Source organism: Pongo pygmaeus, chromosome 2, assembly GCF_028885625.2.
Source record: "Pongo pygmaeus isolate AG05252 chromosome 2, NHGRI_mPonPyg2-v2.0_pri, whole genome shotgun sequence".
Classification (NCBI taxonomy): Eukaryota; Metazoa; Chordata; class Mammalia; order Primates; family Hominidae; genus Pongo; species Pongo pygmaeus.
In genome coordinates, this window is record NC_085930.1 from 120,124,865 (window position 1) to 120,149,938 (window position 25,074).

General features: G+C 35.5%; 1 protein-coding gene across 39 annotated transcripts in view; it reads left to right on the top strand.

Moving 5' to 3' along the window:
- The window catches only part of CLASP2 (cytoplasmic linker associated protein 2), a 213,514-nt gene that overhangs the window by 40,220 nt on the left and 148,220 nt on the right, over positions 1–25,074 (top strand). For 22 of the 39 annotated variants that reach the window (XM_054483475.2, XM_054483442.2, XM_063662062.1 and 19 more), the window contains exon 7: positions 8,090–8,160. In XM_054483475.2, the coding sequence (XP_054339450.1) occupies positions 8,090–8,160 (71 nt within the window). Of the gene's footprint in view, positions 1–8,089; positions 8,161–12,014; positions 12,614–25,074 lie in introns of those variants that run through there. The other 17 variants (XM_054483453.2, XM_054483460.2, XM_054483465.2 and 14 more) reach the window with 3 other exon arrangements.

Genomic DNA, 25,074 nt, shown 5'->3' on the forward strand with positions numbered 1-25,074 from the left:
GAGATTTCCTCAAGCTCAGAGATGCATCAGTGTGCAGTCTAGTAATAAGCCCAATAAGGACATTCTTTAATTTTATTAAGTTTTTCATCTCCAGCTTTTTTTTTTTTTTTTGGTGCTTTGTTAGAATTTCTTTCTCTCTTCTTACGTATTTTTTTTTTTTTTCCTTTTTGGCATGCTATCTGCCTCATTCTTTGGAGCCCTTAGCTATTAATCATAGTTTTAAAAAAATTCCTGGTCTGGTAATTCCAACATACCTTCCATATCTGGGTCTGGTTCTGATACTTGCTCTCTCTTTTTTTTTTGTCTTTTATAATGCCATGTAATTTTTTTTAATAGTTGGACATGATGTATCAGGTAAAAGGAACTACTTGAAACAGGCCTTTAGTAATGTGTTGGTAAGGTATGGGAGAGGAAGTGTTCTATAGTCCTATGAGTAGGTCTCTTTTAGTGAGCCTCTGTCTCTGGATTGTGAACTTCACAAATGTTCCTAAGTGTTTCCCACCCTCCTCTCACTTAGGTGGGACAGGATGGCTAGCTAGAGTGGGCTGGAATCATATATTTCCCTTTTTTTCATGTGGAAGGGTATAGGAGAGTGGAGTTTGGGATTTCCATTTCTCCACGTGGAAAACTAGAGCAGCAGGAGATGGGTATTTTCCTAGGTCAGTTAGGCTCTGATAAAACCCCAGCAGGTTAAGTCTAATTAAATAGTTTCACTTAAGGTCAGACATTTTTAAGGAGAACAGAATACACTCACATATTTCAAAATGGTTCTTTTTTGGTTCTCCCTGCTGGAAACATGATAGGATTTTACTCACTCTGAAAACCAAGTTGAACTCCTGGAGGTAAAACTCAAAAAGTGTGATCTCCCTTTGCACCACCATGACTGTGTCTCCTGGAGTTTTTAATTCTCAAGAGTTGTCCACTCTGAGCCTCCAGCAATTTGTTAACTACAGGTCAGGTTTTCCTACCCTGGCACTGGTTTTCACAGAGGTTTCTACTGATGGGTTATGCTCTGGTAAGTTGTGATTCTCTGTTTTCATCTCCCCATCTCTAATTTTTGGTGCGGCGGTTTGCCCTGTGACCTCACTTTTCTTACAGATCTAAGAAGAGTTGTTGATTTTGTAGTTTGTTTAACTTTTTACTTGTTCTTAGGGCAGAGTAGCAACTTTCCAAGCTTCTTACATATGAAAATCAGAGGCGGGAATTACTTTTTAAAAAAATGTTTTAAATGTTTATTCAGCTAGGAACTCCATACAGAAAAGTGCACGAATCATTAGTATACAAATCTATAAATTATAGCAAAGTGAATGCATGCATGTATCCACCACACAGATGAGGTAGAACATTACAACATCCCAGAAGCCACCTCAAATCATTTTAAATGTTTACTTCTTCTCTTCCTAAAAGTAACCACAATCCTGACTTCTAACACCATAGTTTAGTTTTGCCTGTTTCTGAATTTTATATTAATAGAATCATATACTTTTTTGTGTTTGACTTCTTTTTGTTAAAATTATGTTTTTCACGTGTGTGTGTATGTGTGTATGTATGTGTGTGTGTGTGTGTATATAGATTCTTTGGGTTGTTGGATCCAGCTACAGTTCATTTTGATAGCCTTATAGTTTTCCATTGTATGAATAGACTATGAATCCAAACTGTAGATGGACATTTGCATTGTTTTTGGTTTACGGTTTTTATGAGTATGCTGCTAATAACTTTCTTGTATATGCTTTGTGGTGTACATACTAATTCATTCTTTTGGAGGCATTTAGTTGATATGGACAGTTTTCCAGAGTGGTTGTATCCCATTTTTATTATCACTGGTACTGTTTGCAAGTTTCCATTATTCTGCATATTCACCAATATTTTGTATTGTTAGGCTTATTTTTACTAATTTTAGGTTTTTAGTGGGTGTGGTGTTTCATTGTGGTTGTAACATGCATTTTTCTGATTACAAACAGAGAGAAGCACCATTTAATCTGGATGTCTTCTTTTGTGGTGTTCTTTTCAGGCCTCTTGCCAATTTTTTTTTTTAATTGAGTTCTCTTTTTAAAAACTTGATTTGTAGAACTTTTTTACATGTTCTGTATACAAGCCATTGTCAATGCTATATGCTTCAAGTATCTTCTCTCACTCTGTGACTTGCTTTTGTACTTTCTTGGTGATACCTTTTGATGTACATAAGTTCTTAATTTTAATGTAGTTCTTAGTCATTTTCTTTATGAGTAGAAATTTCTGTGCCCCGTTTATGACATCTTTGCTTACCCTAATGTATGAAGACATTCTTGTATGTAATTGTCTTAAAGTTTTATTCACATTTAGATCTATAATCCACTTGGATTTGTTTGTTTGTTTGTTTGTTTGTTGGCAAATGCAATGATAAAAGACTTCAGGTAAAAATTTTTTTCATGTGGATACTCACTTGACCCAACACCACTTATTGAAAACATCTTTCTTCATTTCTTATTTTGTTATAAATTAAGTGTGCACATATGTGCTTAGAATTTTTGCATCTATGCTCAAAATGACGTTGACCTGTAATTTTCCTTTCTTCTTGATTTATATCTTTTGTTAGTAATGTTACTTGTTAGAGGAAACTCTTTATTTGATTTTCCTCTCATCAGAATTAACCTCATAGGGGTTTTATCATATACAGGTAGCTAATACTTTAATGTTCTTACTGAAATAGGCCAATGACTTATTACCCCTAGCCGTTCTTACCATTTCTCCCTCCTCGAAGTGGGTAGTCACTTGGCAGATGAAGACTCTGAGACCCAGAGCAGTGACAGCTAGTCAGTAAGAGGTTGATGGCTTCCTGACACGCAGTCCATTGTTCTTTCTTCCATGCTGTGCTTGTGTCATTCTCCTTGGTGATGCTTCTTTAGCAGGTAGTAGGCAGTGGAGGACTCTGTGTGGGTACATGAGCTTTGCTTTTCAAACATGCAGAGTGTTTTCTATTCTTGACGCCTGTGGCCTCATTATTTTATAGGTAGTATTTCGAATTCTCAAAATAACAACACATATTAAAGAGATCTTAAACTTCTGTAAGTTAAAGCGTAGATTAATTTTGGTTTACACCTTTCTTCAGACTATTGTTCCACTATTTCCCTTTTTCCACTACCATATATTCTCAAGAGTTTATACTGAATATTACATTCATTTGAAACAAGTATTCTTTTGTTATAGTGATCAAATTCTAACTTTAATGTTTAGAAGGCATAGTTTTGATTCTCAAATACTGCTCCCTTTATGGTTTCCAAATTTTCTGTTGGATATAGCCCTCTAAGGTTAAAGTTTGTTTTTGCCCACTCTTAAATTTATATCAGAACCATTCTTCTTTGTTAAAACAACTAAATTTAAGTATGGTTCAGAAAGACATTAAGTCAAATAGTTTTTTGTTTTGTTTTGTTTTGTTTTTTTTGAGTTGGAGTCTCGCACTGTCACCCGAGCTGTAGTGCGATGGCACGATCTCAGCTCACTGCAACCTCTGCCTCCTGGGTTCAAGCAATTCTCCCAAGTAGCTGGGTTTACAGGCCCCTGCTACCACACCGGGCTAATTTTTTGTACTTTTAGTAGAGACGGGGTTTCACTATGTTGGCCAGGCTGGTCTCTAACTCCTGACCTTGTGATTTGCCCACTTCAGCCTCCCAAAGTGCTGGGATTACAGGTATGGGCCACTGCTCCCAGTGAAGTCAAATAGTTTTAAAATAATACTTAAACAATTTTTTTCTATCAAATATTTTTTAAAAGGTAAGTTCTGGTAGTATGGTACTAGCATAACACTAGATATAGATCAATGGAACTATACTGAAATAAACTCATATTTTTGGTCTGTTGATTTTTGTCAGAGGTGCCAAGACCATTTAATAGAGCAGGAAAGAATAGTGTTTTCAACAGTGGTGCTTTATAAACTGGATATCCCCATGCAAAAGAATGAAGTTGCAACTCTTCCTCATTCCACACCCAAAAATTAACTCAAAATGGATCATACAACCAAATTTAAGAGCCAAAATAATAAAACTCTTAGAAAACACTAGGCAATGGTTTCTTAGATACAACACCAAAACACAAGCAACCAATGGAGAAAAATAGATAAATTGGATATCATCAAAATTAAAAACTTATGCTTCAAGGAACACCATCAAGAAAGTAAAAGAAAACTCATATTATGGGAGTAAATACTTGCAAATCAAATATCTTTTTTTTTTTTTTTTTTTTTGAGATAGTCTCACTCTGTTACCCAGGCTGGAGTGCAGTGACACGATCTTGGCTCACTGCAACCTCCACCTCCCTTCAAGCAATTCTCCTGCCTCAGCCTACTGAGTAGCTGGGATTATAGGTGCACACAACCATACCCGGCTATGTTTTGTATTTTCAGTACAGATGGGGTTTCACCATGTTGGCCAGGCTGGTCTTTAACCTTTGACCTCGAGTGATCCGCCTGCCTCGGCCTCCCAAAGTGCTGGGATTACAGGCATGAGCCACCATACCTGGCCCAAATCAACTATCTTATAAGACACATATCTTGACTGTTATAAAGGGCTCTTTACAACTCAATAGTAAAAGGACAGATAACCCAATTTTTAAAACAGACAAAATATTTGAATTTCTTCAAAAAGAATATACAGATGGCAATAGCACATAAAAAGATGTTTAACACCGTTTAACCATGGGGGAAATACAGATCAAAACTATTATACACCCCCAGGATGACTAAAATAAAAACTGATAGACAATAACAAATATTGATGAGGATGTAGAGCAATTGGAACCCTCATACATTGCCATTGGGAATGTAAAATGGTGCAGCAACTTTGGAAACAGTTTGTAATTCCTCAAAATGTCAAACATAGAATTACCATATAACCTAGTAATTCCATTCCTAGCTGTATATGCAAGTGATATGAAAACATTCCTCACAAAAACCTACACACAGGTGTTCATAACAGCATTATTTGTAATAGCCAAAAAATAGAGACACCCCACATCTACATATGTCCATTACTTGGTGAATAGATAAACAAAATGTGGTAAATCCATACGATGGAATATTATTTGGTCACAAAAGGGATGACTGATACATCATGCATCAACCTTGAAAACATTCATGAAAGAAGCCAGTCACAAAAGGCCACATATTGTATGATTCCATTTATATGAAATGGCCAGATATGGCAACTCATAGGCTAGATATAGTCTTTAGAGAAAGGAAGTAGATTAGTGTTTGCCTAGGACTGGAGAGATCAGGGTAAATGGGGAATGATTGCTAATGGGTATGTGGTTATTTTGTGGGGTGGTGAAAATGTTCTAAAATGGATTATTTGGTTGCACAACTCTGCAGATATACTAAAAATCATTATATTGTACAGTTTGAAGAGGTGAATTGTATGGTATTGAATTCTATCTCAATAATACTGTTATTTTAAAAAGATAAAGTCTGAGATACCTAATTGTCTCTTTCATGTTATACTTGGGATTTACTATTCTTATTCTAAACTTTTAAGTCTGGACTTTGGTTAGAGTTGCTTTTCTAGTTCTGTCCTCCTTACCCTATGAGTTAGAACCTTCCTAATGCTTTACTGGCCTCTATCCTTATCCTAAGTCAGAACCTTCCTGGAGCTTTGTAGGCCTCCTAAACTGTGTTTATAATCTTTTGGACAATCCAGTCTCTGTTGTATTTTTCTTCCATTGAATTTCCTAATTTCTTCCCCTGAATTACTGTTCTTTCTGCTCTTAAATTGTTTATTTGTTCCTTTTTTCACCAAATTGTATGTATAATAATCATCTATTATAGATGCGTTTGTTTTTCTAAAATAAGTGTATAGAGTTTAATGAGGGGGTTGGAGGGATTCAGTGAGGGCCACGTAGAAAATTATACTGTGTTTGTTGTTTTGTTTGCTTTAAAGATAAGTTGTGAACTTCTCCTTTATAACATTTTGAACAGGTGACTAAAATATTTTTAATAAATACCAAACAAAAGTCAGATGTTAATTTTACTTGAAAGTTGGTAAAGTGAGAATCATTAGAAGGAAAGAGTGACTGAGGAGAGAGAGTAGAACAGTCATAGGAAGAGTGTATAGAGTAACTGAAGAGCTGGCAGCAAGGTTAATGCTGTGAGGTAATCCTCTACTCTGTGTGTCTTTCTTAGCCCAACCCAGTCCCAAAAGACCTTTGGGTGATACCTTCTACTCTGGCCCCTTTTTCTTCTTTTCCCCTCCCCTCCTCTCTCCCATATTCGTATTATATTTGCCTGCTATTTCATTTGAACTCTCTTCCACTAAAGCTGCTTACATCTAGATTCCTGTCTCCATGTGTTATCTGCCTTACCTTAATTCCTTGCCAACCCACTTCTCTTTCTGAGCTTTCTGTCCTAAATTTTTTACTCCTGTTCTTCTAATCTATAGCCAAATGTTATGCCCCTTCATGTCTTGTTCTGCTTTTTCTCAAACAGCTCTCTGAAATCCTTTCCTTTCTTTCTTTTTTTTTTTTTTTTTTTGAGACAAAATGTCGCTCTGTCACCCAGGCTGGAGTGTGCAGTGTCAGGATCTCGGCTCACTTCAACTTCTGTCTCCCAGGTTCAGGTGATTCTTGTGCCTCAGCCTCCCTAGTAGCTGGGACTACAAATACGTGCCACCACGCCCAGCTGATTTTTGTATTTTTGGTAGGGATGTGTGTTTTGCCATGTTGGCCAGGCTGGTCTTGAACTCCTGTGCTCAGGTGATCTGCCCTGCTTGGCCTCCCAAAGTGTTGGGATTATAGGCATGAGCCACCACGCCCAGCCTCCTTTCTGAGGTTCCAGCCTCCAATTCCAGTGCTTCCTTCTATCTTATGTCCACCTCTTGTGTCTGGGCAACCTGCTTGGTGTCTGTCCAACCCTCCAGAATATACTACTCTGTAGGATAAAGAGACCTGTGTCTTTGAACTGAAATGCTTTCAATATGTAAATAGTTGTATTTGTTGAATTTATTGTAAGTAGGAGGTGATGTTAAGGTTTAGAAATCCTATTATAATGAATTCCTAGGAGATTTCAACTAAAAAAAAATTTTAGTTCTTACTGAAATAAGCCAATAATTTATTTCAAAAAGTATCTGTATCTATAATTTACTGGTAAGAAATGACCACGATGAGGACCAAGGCTTAAGTAAGGTTTTAGGAAATGAAATTGTGACACATATATATGGGTAAGTCAGAGAAGAACGTTTGGCAACTAAAGGCAATATGTCAGTGACCCTCCTCTCTTCCCCAGTTCTCTAAGTCACAAATTTAAGAATGAATCATAGCACAATATATTGGAACAGGAAGGAAAAGCAAACTTAAAAAAAAGTGCTATCAGTGTTATCCCATTTCACTCTGAAGAAAATTTGTATATGAATATAAAAGTATCAGAAAGGATACAGTTGATAAATACATTCTCTGAATGATAGAAATGTGGTTTTTTCTTTGTTCCTATTTATATTTCCTAATTTTCTTTTATAATGAGTGTACATTACTTCTGTAATAAACACATTTTTAACTAAGAAAAGTGATAGCAGAAGTGCAGAAAGTGTAATTATCCTGAATATAAAATTAGAAGCACCAGTGGAATTGGTATTGTATGAAAATAGTCGTGTGAAACAGGGATAGCATCCAGATTATCAGTGATATTAGCCATCTCTTTAGTTTTTGATATTTTATATTTTATTGTTTTTATGTTTGCCTTAAGTTACTTTGGCATGATTTTTATGTGCCTTTAAAAGATGTCTTGATGACTGAGTAGACTTATTATGAGGTTGAAACTAGGATATTTTTGATGGATTTGGAGAAATGATTTTATGATGAAACATGAGAAACTGCTTTGTGTAAAAATTGTCTTTTCACAAACACACCTGCAAATATGTAGAGTCCTACCTATATGTGACTTCTTTCAACTGAAGAGAGATGGGTTTTGTGTCTTCTTTCAGTGAGTTAATTGTGAAAGAGAGTTGTATAGAAAACTAGCTGAATCTCTACAATTGTTTTTTCTAAGGGAGTGGTGAAGGAAATTGTTTCTATTTAATCTATATGTTAAAAAAAATCAAACAAACAAACCCAATTTATTCTTTATTCCCAGATTAGAAATGATATTTGCCAAATTTGATGAAGTGCAAAGTTCAGGCGGTATGATTTTGAGTGTCTGCAAAGGTAAGAGTAATTAAGCTCTCAAACATTTCTAAGACTATTTAGCAAAGTTTTAGGCACTAAAATGTATTATATCACTGATTCAAAAGAGTTGATTTTGTGGCTTGAAAACTTAGTTGAGATATAATAACAAAATATTTACATCCTGCTGATAATTATCTATCCTCTGATTCTTTTGGAGTGAGTGGAAATTTAATAGTGGGTCAGTTATGTAAAATGATACTGTTCTTTTTTTTTTTTTGGTGATACTGCCTTATTTTTTGTGTCTTCTGGGTTGAGGTATGATGACCCTCTTGCCCTCCATTTTCCATGTGTAAAATGTGTTTTTATACCTAGAATAATTGTTTTACTTAGTTGTCTTTAATAGAAATTGTGGGGTTGATGGGTTCTATGTACAGACTATAAGAGATGATACTGATCAAGAGACTCATACACAGGAACTTCACTAGCATAATCACCTTGGGCTTAAGTAGAATGAGACCAAGTTGGAATTCAGGGAGGTTTGGAGTTAATATCTGGTATTGATTTGATTTTTGTGGTTCCTCTCCTTTTTGTAAAGTTGATAAATTATGTTTAGCTTTGTTGGGTAGCATTTACCTACACTTGAGACTTCAAATATTAATTAGCCATATATGTAAAGAATATATTCTATTTCCAAAGATAATATAGGTTGCTTTTCCACCTCGTAAAGTAGTTTCATATTAAAGAGAGTGTGGTTAGTTTAGTAATATAAATGATGTTGGAGTAAAAATTTGGTGTGTGAATTTATAGTCAAATAATAGGAAAACTAGTTACTAATATAATTTAGTTACCCTTCTTTGGGTTAAACCAAGACTGAGGATGTGTTGCAGGAAGTCAGATGGAGTGAGTGAGTGTTAGAAAGATTGTGTTTACCTACATCTAAACTTAGTTCCAGAAGCATAAATTGACTTCAGTGCTACCAGTCCTCACCTTGAATGCCAGAAGATTCTCACTTCACTTCTCTGAATAGAAAGTGTTTTAAGTATCTTCTCCTTATTTTTCTAGCAGTTACCTCTGTCAATTTCTGTAGAAACCAGAAACAGTAGGAAGAGATTTGACAAGATGCTTGAACTTGTGTGTTTTCATAACATGATCGTTTGTGTATTTCAGACTAAGTAGTTACAACTCTAAGGAAAAAAAAGTAGAATACCTATAAAATCTAAGGTATTCATTGCTTGGATATGGTTTATTTCGAAAGCACTGTTATTCTTGTATTTTGTGACATTATTTCTGTTACCTTCAAAATAGAGCTTTTTTGTTTCTTATTCTTTAGTTCCCATTCCTTTTTCTCTTGTTTATCACTCCATAAACAGAGAGGTTCGGAGTTAGTCTCTGGCATTTATTTTTTTTGAACAAGACTTCAAATATTGTTTGCATTGATGATTACAGTCTGAATATTGCAAGTATGGTCAAATGTGAAGGTTAAAGTCATATTGGTCATAATGTTTTTGATGTTAATATGCTGTCACTGAAAAATTCCTTAATGAGTTAACAAGAGGATGCTAGAAGAAGGAAACCTATTTATCACGTTGGAAAATCCCAGGGCCCAGGCCTCCTCGTCCCTGTTTTTATTCTCTCTTTCTTAGTGATCCAACCCCACCCAAAGGCTTTAAATGATAACTCTTTGCTAATGATTCCCAGTATGTAGTTCTAGCCATCATTCATCTCTGCTTTGGGTTAGGTCTAGACTTGGTAGCCTGTGGCCTTGATGACGTTTCCATTTGGCTGCCTAATAGGCATTTCAAGCTTACTGTGTCCAAAAATGAAACCCTGTTATCTTTTCTTGCCCCTCAGATCTGTTCCTTCTCCAGTCTTAGCCATTTTAGTCAGTGGCACCATAATCAGCTCAAGCTAGAAACCTGACTTGATTTCCTATTCTAACTGATCAAACATTTCTACTTCTGAAATACTAACCTATCCCAAATTTGCTTATTTTTTCCATCTCCACCGCTAATAGGCTCTCTAAATCTCCTTTAGCTTTTGCCTGGACTACTTCTGTAGACTTCTGTTCAATGTTTGCCCCCAGGAATCCATTTGCTACTCAGAAATCATAGGGATCTTCTTAAAATGTAAATTAGATCATGTCACAACAGGAAGAAGATAATGAAATTTCTCCCCTTAAGGAGCCTATAATCTAGTGATGGAGATAGATCATAAACAAGTAAATAAATGGATATACAATATGGTTACAGTTGGTAATGGAGGAAATATAACTACTCCTTGTTTAATGAGTTTAAATTATTCCTAAATACCCTGCTGCCAAGTGAAAGACCATTAGATGAAAAAATTATTTTCACCAGTATTAATGAGAAAAATTATGGTGTGTTTCATCCCAGCCCATGATACTTGAGTAGTTTTCCCAGGTAGAAAAATATATCAATTGAATACTGAAAACAAATTTTTATAAGTAACAATTTGAAGGGAAATTGTACATAAAGTAATATCATGGAGTTTAATTCAACTTCTTCTTTATTTCTGCACAGTTTTTCCCACAAAATTTTCAGGCCTTTGTTGATTCATTTTTATTGCACACTAAAACTAAAACTAAAACTGAAACTGTAAATAAAGTGATAGAAACAGGAAAACATTTTAGGACAGAGTAAAGGCTCAGCATGAAATCTTGTGGAAATAGTTCATGCACACAAAGAGCTGTTGAAGATACTACCTTTTCTCTCCCTCACTTGGTGCATTTATGCAAAATAAATTGTTTTGGGTCTATCCAAAAATTGCGCGCAATTCAAATTTGTTCCACCTGATATTCTGTGACCAGAAACTATTATGGTAAACAAAATGTTTTGGTGTGTCTTTGCCTGAAACCATAATAATGACACGTCACACATCTTACAGTATATTGATTTAGAGTGTTTCGTGATGAAAAAAATCATTTTACTAAATACAAGAAACCAAAGGATTTGTTGTAAAGGTGATATAACTTTTTTATAGCTAAAAGTTGTCATCTGAACAGTCATTAAGTGAGTTAATAGAGTATTTGATAGTTTTTTGAACTCAACTTGTTATATTATAAACGTATGTTAGGCAGAGTCCCTAAGTGCAGTAGAATTAGCTCTTCTATTAGAAGAAAACTGGATTTAAAATCTGTCAGATCGTGACTAGAAGGAGGGAACACCAGCCCTGTAGGAAAGAAAAGACTGAAAGTTGGAGGCCCCCTGCAATTATGGCAGGCTCTGGTGTCGTTATGGAGCTTTCTAGACAGTCTCCTGCGCAAACCAAGGATGTAAACACTAACAGTGTTGGTGGCTGTAATTGCAAATCCTTTTCTCTTTCACTGTGAAAAAAACTACGCATAATTCTTATTTGTCGAGTGTGTGTTTAGGACCTAATGCAGTCTTGGCCATGCAATCATTGTAGAGTATTTTCTGGCTTCTCTGTTTGAAACAGTTGCTAGGAAAAGAATTGTTCTTGGAGGCTGGCAATAAAATAAAGCCTGGAAATGAGGTTTTAAAATTACCTTAATATTTGGCTTCTATGAGTCAATAAGATAACTTCCAGTCTAGTTTTGTATATTTTTATAACATACCCTTTGATGAAAAGCAAAGCAGCTCTTTTCTTTGGTTGATTTTTAAAATGTATCTGTTTGTGATCATGAGCTCCAGGGCCTGCCTTCAGAGCTTGACAATGTGCTGATGGTTGTGCAGCTTGGATAGAGGGTGCTCTGCGCCCCTGCAGCTGCGCATTGGCTAGGTTCTGTCTCCACCAGAAGCAAGCTTTGTTCCGTGTGGCCCTGCTGTCCGCACACAGAGCAGCCTTTGATGGGCTGCCTTTGACGTGATTTGTTTACGGCAGCCAGAAATGCTTCCTGCATAATGAGAGCAGTTAATCATGGAAACTGGGCTATTCCTGTTTGTGCACTTCTAGCAATCTTCTGTTGTAAATATTAAAAGGTAACGACAAAAGGATGAAAACCTTTTTAAAAAGGCGCAAATCAGTTAATCCATCAGATCATGTGATTGCTACTGATTACATGGATATCTTTAGGGAAGCAGAAAATGATTGCTGAACACATGCCTTGTGTTTTGATGATTGCATTAAAAGTCCCCCAGCGGGATGGCATTTATTGGCTCTCAGAGCTTTTCTTAGATTAAATTTCAGGCAGCCAGTACAAGGAGAAACATCATAACCTGTATCCAACAGCATATGTGCAGCTAAAGAGTAATCTTAATCAAGTCCTTCTAGGCTCTGCTAAATAAACGAGGGTTTTCAGCAAGACCCCAGACTTTTATTTTGAAGTGGAGTAGCAGCTGTTGGCTATTGCGGTGCAGAGCTGCAGCGAGGCCTGGGTCACACAGTGCTCCGGGTGTCTGCAGGCTGCAGGCCGAGCCCAGTGGCGCAGGCACTGAGCTGTACTTATTTGCTGTGCTATTTGACCTCTTGGTTTGAGAGAGCTCCCTGGACCATCTAATGGCTATGGGAGATGGTGAGTAAGATTATTTTTCTTCTTTTGCTTGTGTTATACACTTCCTTTTAAGGTGACGATCATTTGCTGTGTAAGAAATATATTTCTCCCTAAAGAATGAAGGACACTTGTGTGTTTTTGTGTGTGTACACTTGTGTGTGCATTTATGCATGTGTGTGCATGTTATTTGACATCTTTTTTCACTTGATGTATCTATGTGGGATCTGGCAGGCATAAGGTGACAATTTACCTTGCAACCCAAGCAAGCTTCAGTCTTGGTGGTAGATACGAAGGGATATTGGAAGAAACGTGGAATATGTGCAGAAGCTTAGAGGAAGAACATTGCCTTTGGAGGAATGACAGATTTTGGCAGGAAGATTTGACTAGCTAGCTTGATGTCCTTCCTGTTGTATTTGACACAAGTAGAATTCTGTGGAAATAAAATATTTAAAGAAGCAAAATGGCTTGCCATGGGCATTATTTTAATTCATATGATTGTTAATTGTCAGTGTCCCAACATTTTTCTAGAAAATATTTAGCCTTTTAAGATTATGCACAGGGTATAATTTGATTAAAAATTGATTTTGCCAGTGTTTTAGTTTGGTAAGGGTAATTTTAAAAACACATTATTTCTATAATGCCTAATAGTTCTCCAAAGCACTTTTGTATACTTAATATATATTAACTCCTCAGGTGTGAACAACTCTGTGAAGTGTTCAGAGTGTTTTGGTATTTCCATCTTACAGATTGGGAAACTGAGACCTGCTGAGACAATATGTCCGAGATCCAGGCACAGAAAGCAAATCAGTACCAAATCTAGGGTCCCAAATGTGCATCTGGTATTTTCCATTATAACACTTAATACTTGAGCTTTTTTTCTTTTTTCATTACACCTTTTTTTGTTATGAGGCCTAGAGATATACTTTATAATCACATCAACATCACAGATATGTATGAAGGGAAACCTGAGATTCCTCAAAAATGTTTTGGGTGTTTTTTTGCTAGGTTCTTAAGGAAGACTGGTCCATATCTGGAGGTTTTAACTCTTAACAGTTTCAGCCTTCCTTTGACTATGTATGTAGTGAACTCTTCTAAGAAGTACCCGTAGGGGCTATGAGAGATAGGATACAAATATATCAAAATGATGGTGTTGGTAGATAGTCATTTAAACTATTATGTACATTTAAATGGAAATCTGATAGAAAATTTGGTTTGGCATATCATTATGATTTATTCCAAGAATTTATGTAACTATTTTATATGTTCTTATGGAAATAAATGAGAAAATAATTTTTCAACTACCAATTTTTAAGACAAAAGCAGGATTAACAAATAAGTTCTCATATACTTAAGGGCATTGCCAAGTTTCTTCCTTTTTTAAAAAAAACAAACAAACCTAATTTGTAGATAATCCTAAATGTTGCATTTGGTGTGGGCCATATCCAGATTTTATTTTATTTCTTAAACATTTTAGGTTCAATGGTTATAGTTTTATATTTACTTAGTTTTTCTTTTTGCAAATAATACATAACATTTGAACTGTTGAGGAATATATTGACTAGTTTTTAAAAAGTAACAACCTCTGACAAAGATCAGAGGATAACATTTCAGCTAATTCTCTTCTTTAAAAATATATACCTTTATAAAAAATTTAAACAATAAAGATATGTGTGTAGTAATAGGCTATCTTGGGATTTATATAGTTCGTAACAGTTTGATGTATACTCCTGCATATTAGTCTTTGTCACATCCAGTACACATACACTATACCAGAATCATGTAAACATATAAAACATGAACATATAAAACAAATGGATTATACTGCCCCTACCTGATGTTTTTTAATTATGAACTTAATACACAAATGTCATTTCCCTTTCAAAATTCAAACAATAAAGGTAAAGCAAAAATCCCTTCAAAACCACCTTCAAGCCCCGAGCCCAGGTGTAAACAGAGGAGAACACTTTTATTAATATGTAGCATGTCTTTTTCTACCTGTTACTGTGCCTTTACATACATGTTAAGTATCAAAGTATATAGTTTTGCTTTGACTGTTTACATAAATGATACCATTCTGAATGTAATTTTTCCATTTGCTGTGTTTACTCAGTATGGGATGGAGCTTTTTAAAAAAATACCATCATGTGTTATTTTGCATCATTTTTTTAAACAGTTGCATAGTATTCTATAATATGGACATATCATAACTATTTTATCTTCTATGGAAATTTGTTTACTATATATAATTTTTCTAAATGGTTCTAAAATAAGCACCTTTGTACAAACCACATGTGTTTGTGTATACACCCACATATATATTTCTTAAAATAGTCTGGACGTGGAATTTCTGCATCAAAGTTTTCATTCATTTTAGAATTGTGTTAGGTATAGCTAATTTTCTCCAAAAGAGACTTTACCACATACACCCCCACCAGCAGTGTCTGCTGTCCTACATTCTTTTCAGTTCTGGTTATTATTAAAATTTGTCTATCAGATGCTTGAAAAATATCTCACCCTTTATAAACATCTATGCTTTCTGATAAGATTGATCACCTTCATGTGTTTGGTTATTTATATTTCCTTTTCTGTAGATGCCTTTCAGCATTGAAGCCAACTTTTTGGTTGTTTGACCTTTTTTGTTGTTATTTATACTTGCTTTTTATATATTCCAGTTATTAATCTATTATCTATTGAATATGTTATGTAAGCTTAACTTCAAGACCATGTGAAAGATTTCATTAGCAGTTTTATTTCTAGGCAAACTTGGGTTTGTGAAGCACTATAATGGCTTTCACTTAAGAATTGGGGGTGGGTTTGGGGGGCTTTTCAATTTAGTTGTCCTCACCCTTACCCATGAATATTAAACCAAGTAGTAAGATAATCATGCAGTAGCTCTGGGCAGTCAAACCAGATAGAGTTAAAAACCTGTAGGATTATTATGTGGTGCTGAGCCCTGCAGTCTGCCTCAAAAAGCGGGCAAGAGGAATTTGGCCTTTTGTTGTTATGCTGCAGAGTGGCTGGAAAGAAGTAAGGTTTTGTTGTAAATAGATTCTTTCTAAACTTTTAACATTTCAGCACAGTCTATTATTCCAAAAATGAGTCTTTAAAAATATATATAAAAGTGATGATATAACCATGGCTTTCTAGAGACCAGCCTTCTGGGACTACATCAAACTAATATATAACTTGGTATATATATATATGTATATAACTTGATTTACAATTGTTTATAGAACAATAGCAATAAATTAATACTAAATAGATCTCTCTTCCTCCGTGCTGTTGAATATTCTTTGTGATACACTGGGATTGGGTAATTTAAATTAATGAAAGAAAGCAACCATTTGACTTACTGGCAAGAAGGCTAACTTTTCTTGTAGGGACATTGATAGAGGGAAAAGAAGTCTATAAGGTGAAAAAGTAAATTACAAGAGACAGAAGATAGGGCATTAGCAGTAATACGGGCAGTAAGTAGCAGGCACTAAGATTGAATATAGACAATGACTAAAATAAAGCCACCCTATGGTACCTTCCTGCTGTAGCCATTGAAGGTGTTGTACAACCATCCTGTGTTTTAGGTCTGTGTTAAGGGCATCTAAGTGCATATACTGTACCTTTGCATAAATAGTATCCTTCTAAGGCAGTCTCATTTAACCCCTTGGGTGCAGGGGTTTGCGCACCAATAGTAACATATCCTCAAACCTGATGTTGCTAATAAACTTGAATCTTCAAGGAAAGGTTTACATGTTTTCATTGTACATATAGAATAGTACAATTGATGTTCTTACAGCTGCAGTAGGCTAAACTGTCTTGAAAATTTAAGTACTTGAAATGACAAATTTGTAAAGGTTCTAAATAAACCTGATTCTGAACCTCATTTATTATTTAGTTTGATGTTATGGCTATTATGGCATGTGTTATTTAATTTCATTAATACCAAATAATGGTTTAAATTGTGATTGTCCCGTTACTTCATTGGACTGTTCAAAGTCTTGAATTTTTAAAGGACCCCTTTAAATAAAACGGCAAAAGTCTTCAAATATATTTTTAACTAGTTATATCTACCTAGAAATTTCAAGATACTTTATCAAATATCTTGGCCTCTATTAAACTTTGTATAGAACCGACTTTATTTCTTATAAATAAAATAGTTAACTAAGGTTGTGCTGCTGAGAATACTGCATCTTCATGTGAATATTAAAATATAGCCAATTGTCTTATTTTTGAAGTGCTTGAATTTTCAATTTCTAATAATTTTACTAAATTTTTTCATTTTAGTTTAAATTGAAGATGTTTTAAATTTTTACTATTTGATTATTTTACTTCTGAAAGCTTGTGATTTTCTTTAGCTCTGGGAAGTATTCTCCTATTATTTTTTCTAAGCTTTTCCCCTTTATTAGTTTAGTCTTTTCTTACCTAATTGTTATTCAGATATTGAACTTCCTGGGTTGATCCTCTGTCTTTTATGTTTTGTCTCTGCTTTCAAGTTTTATGTCTTTCTCTTATTCCATATTCTGGGAGATATCCTTGACTTTCTCACCCAATCCTTCTATTAAATTTTAACTTTGACAAACAAAAGTTTAAATGTGTCCAAGAACTTGCTTTTTCCTTTTTCCGTGGTTCCATTTCCACAAAATCCTGTGTGTGTGTGTGCGCGCATGTGCACATTTGTGTGTAAAATGTTGTGTTCCCTGAATCGGGGATGGGAAAGAGTTTAATAAAACAATTCCGTAGATTTTCAGTTGCTTCTTGTGCTCATCCCTGTACTTTCTGGCTTAGAAATAGTCACTTCTCTGTTATTCTGCAAGGTAGATAAATTCTCTGCTGTTTTAGCTTCTGAGAATCACAAGTTGTGGCTTTACTGTGGTATTAATGGTGTTATTCTTCAGTAGCTGTTCTTTTCTTTCTTTTTTTTTTTTTTTTGACAGTTCAGAGCAAAGGGAATGTGCCTTCTTTTTTCGCATCTTTTAAGAATTCATCGTGATCTTTTAGATGCTGATTTCACATATTCCACCCTCATCTTATTTTCTTTACCCTTTTGAGTTATTTTATTGGGATTCCAGTGCAGGATTTTAAGCAAGGGAGTAAAGTGATTAAAATTATTATAATTTTTTAATGAAGCATTTCAGACATACCCAGAAATAGTATTATAATGAATTTCCATTACTACTTATCATCCAGTTTCAAGAAATTATCAATACATGACTAGTATTTATTCATCTATATCCCTACCCCATTTTTTCCCCAGCCCTGCTATCCTGCTGGACTAAGATGTGTGTGTATGTGCACATGGTACTCATCATGTATATCAAATAAAGTGTCTTTTAGAAAGACAGTTAAAATACTATTTTCACACCTAAAAGTTTAACCCTTAGTGTCAAATAATGTGTTCACATTTTCTCAATTGTTTTGTAAATATCTTTTTACAGTTTGTTTTGAATCAGTATTTGAAGAAAGTTCACCATTGCAATTGGTTGATATACCTCTTAAGGCTCTATTCATCTATAGGATTTATCTCACTTTTTTCTCCTCTTGCCATTTATTTAATGAAGGAAAAAAAATCTGTTAAATATTCTTCCTGCACACTAGATTTTTTTATTGTGTTGTATGGTGCTTTTATATTTCTGCTTTTTAATGTTTATCTCCTGTATTTCCTCAAAATTGAAAATTTTTCTAATGGCTTGATCAGAATCAAGTCTAATTTATTAGAGTGGGGTTGGTACATATTTTCATGTGTGGTATTTTGGATTTCTGTCAGAAGGCATACACAGTCTGATTATCTTTCTTTGTGATCCTAATATTAAGCAGTGGGTTTAGGTGTTATCAGCCTGATCTATCCTTTATACAGGTCCCCCTCAGCCTTTTATTTAGTGATTTTGGCAGCCGTTGATCCAAATTATTTTTTAGAGGGTTATATTGTCTACTTTGTGGTTTGGAAAGTCAAAAATAGAAGCAAGGAGACCAGTTAAGAGGCTCTGGTAGTAATATAGGCAGAGACAATACTGGTCTGGCCTTAGATTAGGAGTGGCAGCAGAGGTAAAGAGAAATAGTGGATTTAAGCACAAGAACTGTTGGTAGACGATCTCTGTGGGTCAAAGGAAAACTTGAGCACATTATGAGCTTGAGCAGCTGAGTAGATGTGATGTTATTTACTGGGATTGGGGAGGACTTAGGGAGATCAGTTTTGGATGATGTTGGTGTTATGTATCTATATGAAATTAGAGTGGCTTGGAGATACCCATGGTGGAGATATCTAGTATGCAATTGGATATATGGGTCTGGAACTCTGAGATGGTCTAGGCTAGAGACAAACATTTGAGAGCTGTCAGCATATAGAAGGTATTTAAAACCCTTGAGAATGAATGAGGTCATTTAGAGAGTGTATAGTCTGGAGAGAAGGAGAATATTCAACATTTAATTGTTGGGTAGAGAAAGAACAGCCAACAGAAGAGACTTAGCTAGAGGGACCTATGAGATTAGAGAAATGCCAAGGAGAGCTTCCCATTGTAAAATCACAGTGTGGGAAGTGTAGACAGCTAAAATTTGAGTTTTCCAAGGTATCTGTGGTATAATAGTTTATAGGGATTATTGTTTCCTAATCTCAGTTTGTAATTTAGCTGTTAGATATAACCATAGTCACTGCTGGGTATGCAAGAGTGTAAAACAGCTCAGAAATCCCAAGTCTTGTTGTTCATTGTTTTAATTAGAACAAGGAAGGATACAGCTTCAAGGGAAAAGAGGAACTTTGGTATAAGAAGCTACTTAATGTGAATCAGAGCATATTTTGTGCATGAAAATTCATAGTGTTGGGGGTTCTTCTTACTGAACTGTTTGTTTCACTGAAGAAAATCCACGTAAGATGTATTTTTTTTCTATGAGATGTGGTATAAATTTTGGCTTGCTCTTTTATTTGCCATGTAAAATGGTGCAGTTTTTCATCTTTTATGTGAATTTGAGAAGCAGAAGTTTCGGGTTTTGGAATACATGTACCCATAAAAGTGAGGTGGAAGCCAGGTGTGGTGGCTCATGCCTGTAATCCCAGCACTTTGGGAGGCCAAGAAGGGCAGATCACCTGAGGTCAGGAGTTTGAGACTATCCTGACCAACATGGTGAAACCCCATCTCTACTAAAGAGACAAAATTAGCTGGGCGTGGTGGTGCATGCCTGTAATCCCAGCTACTTAGGAGGCTGAAGCAGTGGAATCGCTTGAACCCGGGAGGCAGAGGTTGCAGTGAGCCAAGATCACACCATTGCACTCCAGCCTGGGTGACAACAGCAAAACGCTGTCTCAAAAAAAAAAAAAAAAAAAAAAAGTGAGGTGGAAAGTTTAAAAAGCCATTTCAATACATGTCTTTCCCTAAGTGAGAAAAAGGAAAAAAAGGACAAGGCATGATTAATATAAGTTCACAGACCCTTATCTGAAACGTTGGGGACCACTTGTGTTTTGGAATTCAGAATGTATTCGATTTTAGAAAATTAATAAGGTCATACCACATGTATTATGTAACAGTTTCTGCTGGGCTTGGGGCAGCACCCTATAATCAAGCACATTAATATTTTTTGGGGTTTTTCTTTTTTTTGAGACAGGATCTCGCTCTGTTGCCCAGACTGAAGTGCAGTGGCATGACCTTGGCTTACTGCAGCCTCTACCTCCTGGGTTCAAGGGAGTCTCCTGCCTCAGCCTCCCAAGTAGCTGGGATTACAGGCATGCGCCACCATGCCTGGCTAATTTTTGTGTTTTTGTAGAGATGAGGTTTCACCATGCTGGCCAGGCTGGTCTCAAACTGCTGGCCTCAAATGATCCACCTGCCTTGGCCTCCCAAAGTGCTGGGATTACAGACGTGAACCACCGCGCCCAGCCATGTTTTTTGCCATAAATGTATGTGAATTCATACTGAGTAGAATACACATAAATAGCCTCATATCAGTTCACATAATGTTTTGTCATAAACTTAGTTCAGATGAGTTTTATGCCACCAAATGAGTTTAAAAGACAAAACAAAAGTTGGGTTTTCAGAGCTTTTTGACTTTCAGGCATGCAGATAAGTCATTGTGGGCCTTATAGTGTCTCAGTGCTTGCTAGGGACAGTTTCCAAGTGTTACTTGAAGGCAAAAAAAGGTAAAACCTTATCTTACTTGGTCTTCTTTTTCCTTCTCTTCTCTTTCTGCCTGTTTCTCCCTTTCTCCCTTCTTGTACTCCTTTCTTCCTCCAGTCTCTCCCTCCTCTTTTTCCTCTTTTATCGCTTCCTCCATCCACCTCCTCTTCTCCTGCATCTCTTCCATTGTTCTCCATTTCCTCCTCCTGTATTTCATCTCTTCTCCCTCTCCTGCCTCCTCCATTTCCATCTATTCCTACTTCATTTCCATCTCTTCCTTCTCTATTTCCATCTCTTCCTTTTCTCCATTTTCTTTCCTTCTTTCCCATCTCCATTATATAGAAAACCACTGCAGCCTGCTCACTTTAATAATTTCTATCCTTCAATATATTTTAATATGCTTATCTTGTTCAGTTTCTGCACCCAATCATACCAGTCTCTTTTTGAAACTTTGGAGCAAGAACAAAAGTGTCAATGTTAACACAGTCATAATTTGTAATTTGCTTTTTGTGTTTGATTCTTCTTTTGTTTGTTCAATAAATATTTTAGCACCTACTATATGTATCCTAAATGATGTCTTCTGATTTGTCTTTCAATTCACTAATGATCCCTTGAGTTGTGTCTAAGCTACTGTTATGCATGCCCACTGAATTTAAATTTCAGTTACTATATTTTTATTTGTAGAAATTGCATTTGGTTATTTTAAAAATCTATGTCACTTTTTATAATTTTTCAATTCCCAAAGTCAAGTTTGCTCAGTTATTGTATAGTCCATGTCTGATAACTCTAGGATTTTAAGTGGGTCTTTTCCTATTGTCTGTTTCTTTTTATACTGTTCTTGGCTCATGGTTTCTTGTTTCCTGTTGTACCTGGTGCCTTTTGGGAAATTATTTGTGGGAATAATTTGAGGCCAGACACCTTCTTCCAGGGAAATTTTGCATTTTGTTTGGCTGTTGGTTGGAAGTACTGCCAGTCTGAGCCCACAGGGTTTAAGGTCTTGAGTGTCTGGACCACCCAAGCAGTTGCCCTTAATGAAGCACTCTATTTGATTCACTTCTCTGTTATTCTCTTTCAAGAAGAGCTTGAAAGGAATTGACTATAGGAAGATAAGATCTTACTTATGATTTGCTTTAACCTCGAGGGTATAGTTGTTTGGTATACCAGCTTTTGGTGGGAAGAGTCCTCTGTTAGACTCTGCATCTAATGTGGGTTTTGAATTCTGTTCCCTTTGCCCCACAAGGCCTTCAGAATAGAAGCTCCACTGTACTGGTTTTATCCTTGTATTTTTTACTATATTATAAAATATTTATTGCTTTTATTACATATAAAAATTTGTACCTTATTTAATGTGTATCATTGTTTGCGTTTGTAGTATTACTTTAAATAACTTAGTAATGCTTTCGCTGGAGACTGAAAGTCTCCGTACTGTGAAATGTATGCCATTCTAGATATTGTTCCACATGTTGAAGATATAACAGGGGCAAAGTTGACGAAAGTTTTTAATCCCACAGCTCATATATTTCAGTAGCAGGACACAGATAAGCAAAATAAGTAAAATATATAGATGATAAGTGCTAGGAAAAAATAACACAGGCAGGGATACATCAGAGTACCAGGGTGTTGGGAACTTTTTGATTTTAGTATCCAGAGAAAACTTCGTTGAGAAGGCAGCAGATGAATAAAGACATGAAGATGGTGAGTGAACAGTATGGATGTGGATGAAAAAAGCATTCTAGGCAGAAGAAGCAAGGCAAATGCCCTGCCATGAATCATAGGAGGGAGGCTAGGCTAGTGGGGGGATTAGAGAGAAAGAAGTAGGAGATAAGGTTGGAGAGACCTGTGTGACCGTTAAGATCTTAGAGTTCTGGTAGACCTTTTTATGTAGTCATAGGAGGATTTTGAACAGTGATGTGATATGACTTTGTTCAACCCAGGAAGCCATGTTGAGAATAAACGTTAAGGGACAAGGTAAGCAGCAGGAAGAGTTAGTTGGCTGTGACAATTATTCCTAGATTGTTCTAGGTAATGGGGTTGCAGCATGAACAAGACAGTTTCTGCTCCTTAAGAAGCTTCCAATCCACATATAAAAATCAGTGTCTACATGTATACATATGTAACTAACCTGCACATTGTGCACATGTACCCTAAAACTTAAAGTATAATAATAATTTTAAAAAAAATCAGTGTCTATTATTTCAGTAAGTGATAGCTGCTAGGAAGAAAATAATTGAGGCTTGTTTTGATATTTCATAGTTATTTAGAAAAAAATTTAAGCCCAGAATATTTATAACCTTTTACAAATGTTTAACAAATTTTAAATTTTAGGCCTAGTGATAATGAATTAGTTTTATGAATTCTTTTAGCTGATAGTAATAAAAACCATAACCTTATTGGAAGTGGGTAAAATTTTATTTCTTCTTATGTTTATAGATTTATTTATTTTTCCTTTTTACTTTTTCAGTTTTTGTTTTATATATATGAAGCTGTGTTACTGGGTACATAAATATTCAGGGTTCTGATTTTTTTCCCATGGAATAACCTCTTTCTCATTATTAAACATCTCTCTTTATCTCTAGTAATGCTTTTTCAAGCTGCTTTCTTTGAAATTAGTGTAGCTACACCAGCTTTCTTTTGATTTGTGTTTTCCTTGGTCTGTCTTTCCCTAACATTTTTGTGACCTTATAGGTAAAAATATATCTCATTTAAGCAACCTATTTTAAAAAATTCAGTCTGGGTCTTTCACTTTTACTAGTTCATTTATATTTAAGAGAATTACTGATATACTTGGTTTTATATTTACTATTTTATTTTCTGTCGTATCCACTTGTTTTATTTTTCTTTTTGTGTCTCTTTCTTCTTTTCAGTTAATGAGATGTTTTAAATTTATTTTCATTTTCTTCTATGTGTATACTTACTCCTTTTTTTTTTTTGGAGACGGACTCTTGCTCTGTTGCCCAGGCTGGAATGCAGTGGTGCGATCTCAGCTCACTGCAACCTCCACCTCCCAGGTTCACGCCATTCTCCTGCCTCAGCCTCCTGAGTAGCTGGGGCTACAGATGCCCACCACCATGCCCGGCTAATTTTTTGTATTTTTAGTAGAGATGGGTTTCACCGTGTTAGCCAGGATGGTCTCAATCTCCTGACCTCGTCATCCACCTGCCTTGGCCTCCCAAAGTGCTGGGATTACAGGCGTGAGCCACCGCGCCCGGCCTGCTTACTCTTCTTTAGTAGTTAGCCTAGAGCAGAAATTGGCAAACTGTTGCTTGCAGATCAAAACCATCTGCCCTCCTGTTTTTGTGTATAAAATTTTATTGAAACACAACTGCACCCGTTTGTTTACATATTGTGTGTATATAACTGCTTTGGTGCTATAATGTCATAATTGAGTAGTTGCATGGAAAGGCCATATGTGTATGGTTTACAAAGCCTAAAATATTTGCTGTGTGGTCCTTTATAGAAAAAGAATGTCATCCCCTCCCCTAGGGGAGTGATTCTTAAACTCAGTCATGCATCAGAATTACTGGGAGGGCTTGTATGTTAATACATAGATTACTCTAGAGTTTCTGATTCAGTAGGTTTGGGTTGGGGCCCAGGAATTTGCATTTTTAACAAATTGCCAGGTGATGCTCAGCTGCAGGTATAGGGGCCACATTTTGAGGACTGGTGCCATAGATATTACTATGCATCTTTGACTTATAATCTAAAATAAATTATTAATCTAAAATCTAATTATATATAGATATAATCTAAAATAATCTAAAATAAATTATTATGTTTACTACTTCCTCAATAAGGCTCAAATCTTTAGAAACCTTTGACTTTGTTTGCTTACCTCTTAGTAGTACCATTTTATAATAACCTCATACTGGAACAGCCCCTGTCTTTTCGGTAGTAGAATGGATATTAATAAATTGTGGTACTTTCATACAGTAGAAAACTATCAGCAATGAAAATGAATCTTCCAAACATTATCTTCCAACATTGAGTAAAAAGAAGCTAGATACCAGAATACATATTGTATGATTCATTTTATATAATGTTCAAAAATGAACAAAACCAAGTGTTAGAATTCAAGACTAGTTAGCTTTGGTAGGAAATGTAGACTTCTAGGAGTCTCGAGGGCACTTACAGGATGCTGGTAATAATCTATGGATCTGGATACTGGTTATACTGGCATGATCATTTTGTAAAAATTAATTAGCTGTATACTTATGATTTGTATACTTTGCTGTATTTTGATAAAAACCTTAAAAATTAATTTCCCAGTAGTTTGAGAAAAGAGTTAATTTTTTTTTTTTAATGGTAGGGACATATTTACTCTTTTCAATTCTTGTGTGTGTGTAGGAACAGAATACTGTTTCCATGGGAACTTCTGGCTGCTCTGTG